Source organism: Egretta garzetta, unplaced genomic scaffold (assembly GCF_000687185.1).
Source record: "Egretta garzetta isolate BGI_Z169 unplaced genomic scaffold, ASM68718v1 scaffold720, whole genome shotgun sequence".
In the NCBI taxonomy this organism is placed as follows: Eukaryota; Metazoa; Chordata; class Aves; order Pelecaniformes; family Ardeidae; genus Egretta; species Egretta garzetta.
Window position 1 is genome coordinate 74,405 of NW_009258283.1, and position 4,071 is coordinate 78,475.

Below are 4,071 nucleotides of genomic sequence, written 5' to 3' on the forward strand. Positions count from 1 at the left end.
GCCCCAAAACAGAGCCCGGAGAGCGGCACGGATCGCCTGCACGGTTCTTACCTGGCCAGGGTGTCCTTGATGTCCTGAAATGGGGGTGAAAGTGGGGAAAAAAGTGGGGGTTAGGTGTGCTAGATCCCCCCAAGTCGATCTCTAGGGTGGGATCGGTCCCAACCACAGGGATCCCAGCCCCGGGAATCCTGTCTCTGGCCACGAACCCAATCCCGGTGCTGACTCCATTCCCAGTGTTCCTGCTCCTGGTGGCAATCCCGCCCCCAACACCGATTCCCTCCCCTGTGATGCCATCCCCAGTGATCCCATCCCTGGAGTCAGTCCTGCCCCCAAAATCGATCCCATTCCTGGCAATTCCATCCCCAAAACCAATCCCATGCCCTGGACTCCTGTCCCCAAACCCGATCACATCCCTAGGGATCCTGTCCCCAAACCCGATCCCGTTGCTGGCAATTCCATCCCCGAAACCAATCCCATCCTCTGGGATCCTGCCCCCAAAACCAATTCTGTCCCCAGGGGTGATCCCATCCCCGAAACTGATCCCATTCCCAGGGGCTAACCTGCCTCCAAAACCGATCCAGTCCCCAAAACCAATCCCATTCCTGGGGTTGATCCCATCCCTGAGGATCCCATCCCCCAAACCAATCCCATCCCCAGTGATCCCATCCCCAGCTACAAGCCCAGTCTGGGCCATCCCATCACTGCTGATGATCCCATCCCCGGTGCTGATCCACCCAGTGCTGATCCCAATCCCATTCCTGATCCCAATCCCGCCCTACCTTGAGCATCTCGGCGCCCGACTGCAGACATTTCTCCTCCAGCTCGGCCACGAGGGCGGCCAGGACCCGGCGCTGCTCCCCGAGCCGAGCCAGGTTGGCCTGGAGCCGCTGCCGGGTCCCCCCCCCCCCCCCCCCCCCCGCGGCAGCCCCAGCCGCTCCTCCTCCTCCAGCAGCTGGTGAAGCTCCTCAAACTCCCGGGCGATGCGTTCCCGTCGCAAAGCCACTTTCCTCTGCCGGGATGGGATGGGATAAGGTACCGGTAAGCGCTGGAAGTTGCCGGGATCTCCCCGGCATCCCCCGGCGTCGTTAACCTGCCTTCAGCTCACTCGGTTTCTTCTCCTCCCGCGCACGACAGCCGGCCACTGCTTCCAGCTTCCGCTCCAGCGGCTCCAGGCAGCGCTGCAGCTTCTCCTGCCAGAGGGGGAGAGATGAGGGTGGGTGATGGGATGGGACAGCCCTGTCCCAAATTCCTCCTCCTGCCCCAAATCCCTCCCCCATCCCCCAAATCCTCCTCTGCCACCATGTGGAAAGGCCTGGGGGAGAGGGTTTGGGGCTGAGCCCCACCACGAGGGGCTGGAGATGGGGACGAGCCAGGGCCCAATTCCCACCCTGGATGATTCTCTGTGAAGAATTTGAGGCTGGAAATAGGAGATAGGGACAAGCCACGGCCAAAACCTCTCCACAAACACCCTCAGGGAGAGGGTTTGGGGCTAAAATCCCATCCCCAGGGGCTCTGAAACAGAGATGAGGACAAGCCAGGGCCAAAATCCCTCCAAAACCAGACTGAGGGAGAAGTTTTGGAGCTGAAAATGGAGACGGGGCTGAGTCATGGACAAATTCCCTCTGCAAACAGCTTCAGGGAGAGAGTTTGGGGCTGAATCCCATCATCGGGGGGCTGGGAACAGGGAAGAGCCATGGTCAAAACCCCTCCCTGGAGGGTATCGGGGAAGAATTTGGGGCTGAAAATGGAAACGGGGATGACCCGTGGCCAAAACCTCTCCACAAACAGCTCCGGGGAGAGGGTTTGGGGCTCAAAATAGAGATAGGGACAAGATCTTGCCCAAATTCCCACCACAAATGGCCTCACAGAGGGACTTTGGGGCTGGAAATAGAGATAGAGACAAGATCTTGCCCAAATTCCCACCACAAATGGCCTCACGGAGGGACTTTGGGGCTGGAAAAGGGGATGGGGATGAAGCCGGGGCCAAAATCCCTCCAAAAATGGCCTCAGGGAGATGGGTTTGGAGCTAAAAATGGAGACGGGGATGAGCCGTGGCCAAAAGCTCTCCAAAAACAGCCTTGGGGAGAGGGTTTGGGGCTGAATCCCACCCTGAGGGGCTGGAAACGGGGACAAACCATAGCCAACCCCCCCTCACAGATGGTCTTGGCAAAGAATTCCAGGCTAAAACCAGAGCTGAAGCCTGATCACAGGCAAAAACCCCTCTGCAAACAGCCCGGGGGACGAATTTTGGGCTAAAATGAAGATTCTGGGGGACGCTTTTTCCCCCCTCACCTTATACTCGAGGGCCGCGTCGTCGAGGGGGATGAGGGCGTGGGCGCGATGGGCATGGGAGATCTCGCAGAGGAGGCAAACGGGGGCTTGATCGTCGCGACAGAATCGAGCCAAAGCTTGCCCGTGAGCTTGGCAACGACTTTCCTCCCCGGCTTTACGTTTGGTGCCTCGAAGCTGCCGGGCGGCTTCAACCATGTTGCCCAGTTGTCGGTTGGGTCGCAGGGCGCGACGGCGCGAGGTTTTGCGGCAAACGGGGCAAGGGAAATCGCGCGCGAGCTCGGCCCACCAACGGGTGATGCAGCGGCGGCAGAAATTGTGACCGCATTCGATGATGACGGGATCTTGCAGGTATTCCAGGCAAACCGAGCAGCTGGCTTCCACCTGCAGCGTTTCCAAGGGGTCGGCACCCGACATGGCGGTGGCGCCCCCGTCACCCCCTCAAAAAAACAAGTGGGGGGAGAAAGGGTCAGGCTGGGATCAGGTGGGGGCGGTGGGATGGGGTTTGAAGAGGTTCTGGGGGGAAAAAAGCTTGAATCCGTTCAAGCGATGAGGTAGGGTTAGGAAGAACGTGACAGCAAGGGGGGGGCGCTGGGGGTTCAAAGCTGTTTTGGGGAGAAAAAAAGGTTATTTGCGTCAAGGGAAAAAGGCAGGGTTTGGCGCGAAGGGATGCGGCGGTGGCAGCGTGGTTTTGAAGAGGTTTTGGGGAGAAAACGGCCCAGTTCCCTCAAGGTGATGATGCGGTTTTAGTAGGAAGGTGATGTCGAGGGGTGGCGAGGCGGGCTCGGGAGGATTTGGGGGCAAAACCAGCTGAATTCTGTCAAGGTGATGACGTCATTTTGGTGTGAAGCGATGCTGAGGTGACGGCGCAGGCTTGAGGGGAGAAAACAGCTCAGTTCTGTCAAGGTGATGTCACTTTGGTGCAAAGTGATGCTAAGGTGATGACGCAGGTGTGAAGAGGTTTTGGGGAGAAAACAGCTTAAATCCGTCAAGGCGATGACACGGTTTTGGCATGAAATGACGGCGCAGCAGCAGCCCAGTTTCTGAGTAAAAAAGCTCAGTTCCGTCCCATCGATGACATCATTTTTGGCGTGAAGCAACGCTGAGGCGATGACATGGGTGCGGCATGCTTTTTGGGGAGAAACCAGCTAGGTGTCATCCAGGCAATGACGTCATTTCGGCACAAAGCGAAGCCGAGGGGCCAGCACCGTTCCCGCGTGCTATTTTTTGGGGGAGAAAACAGCCAAATTCAGTTAAAACGACCCCACGGCTGCTGAGGGGGGGAGGCGGCGCCGCAGGGCCTTTTGGGGCCGCAGCGGGAAACCCTATAGCGCCTATAGCACAGGGTGCCCACAGCAGGGTCCCTATAGGGAGCCCCTACAGCAGAAGCTTAAGGAAGGGCCTATAGGGGGACAGGGCCCTATATGGGGATCCCCATGGGGGAAGGGGGCTCCACTCTGGGGCCCCTATAGCGAAAGCACCATGGGAAGAGGCTCCAGGAGAGATTCCCCATAGGGAGGGGGTCCCTATAGGGGTGCCCCTATAGAAAAGGAGCCTGAAAGCGGACGCCCTTTGGGGACAAGCTGGAGCAGGGTCCCTATAGGAGAGTCCCTATAGAAAAGGGGTCACCCCGCAGAAAGATGCCGTTCCGGGGTGGCCACAGAGTGGGGGCCTATAGGAAGGGGCCCTATAGGGGAGGCCCTGTCGGGGGGAGGGGGAAGCTGTTCCGGGTCGCTGTAGGGGTCCCTATAGGGGACCGGCGTCCCTCGAGCGGGGTGCCTA

General features: G+C 59.1%; 1 protein-coding gene across 1 annotated transcript in view; it reads right to left on the reverse strand.

Annotated features, from left to right (window-relative positions):
- The window catches only part of LOC104124476 (E3 ubiquitin-protein ligase TRIM39-like), a 5,542-nt gene extending 2,038 nt beyond the window's left edge, over nucleotides 1-3,504 (reverse strand). Inside the window, 5 exon segments of the mRNA XM_035892089.1 lie at nucleotides 52-74; nucleotides 780-916; nucleotides 919-1,009; nucleotides 1,095-1,190; nucleotides 2,293-3,504. Of these exon segments, the coding sequence (XP_035747982.1) occupies nucleotides 52-74; nucleotides 780-916; nucleotides 919-1,009; nucleotides 1,095-1,190; nucleotides 2,293-2,706 (761 nt within the window). The 5' untranslated portion in view covers nucleotides 2,707-3,504.
- Between the last annotated feature and the right edge of the window lie 567 nt (nucleotides 3,505-4,071).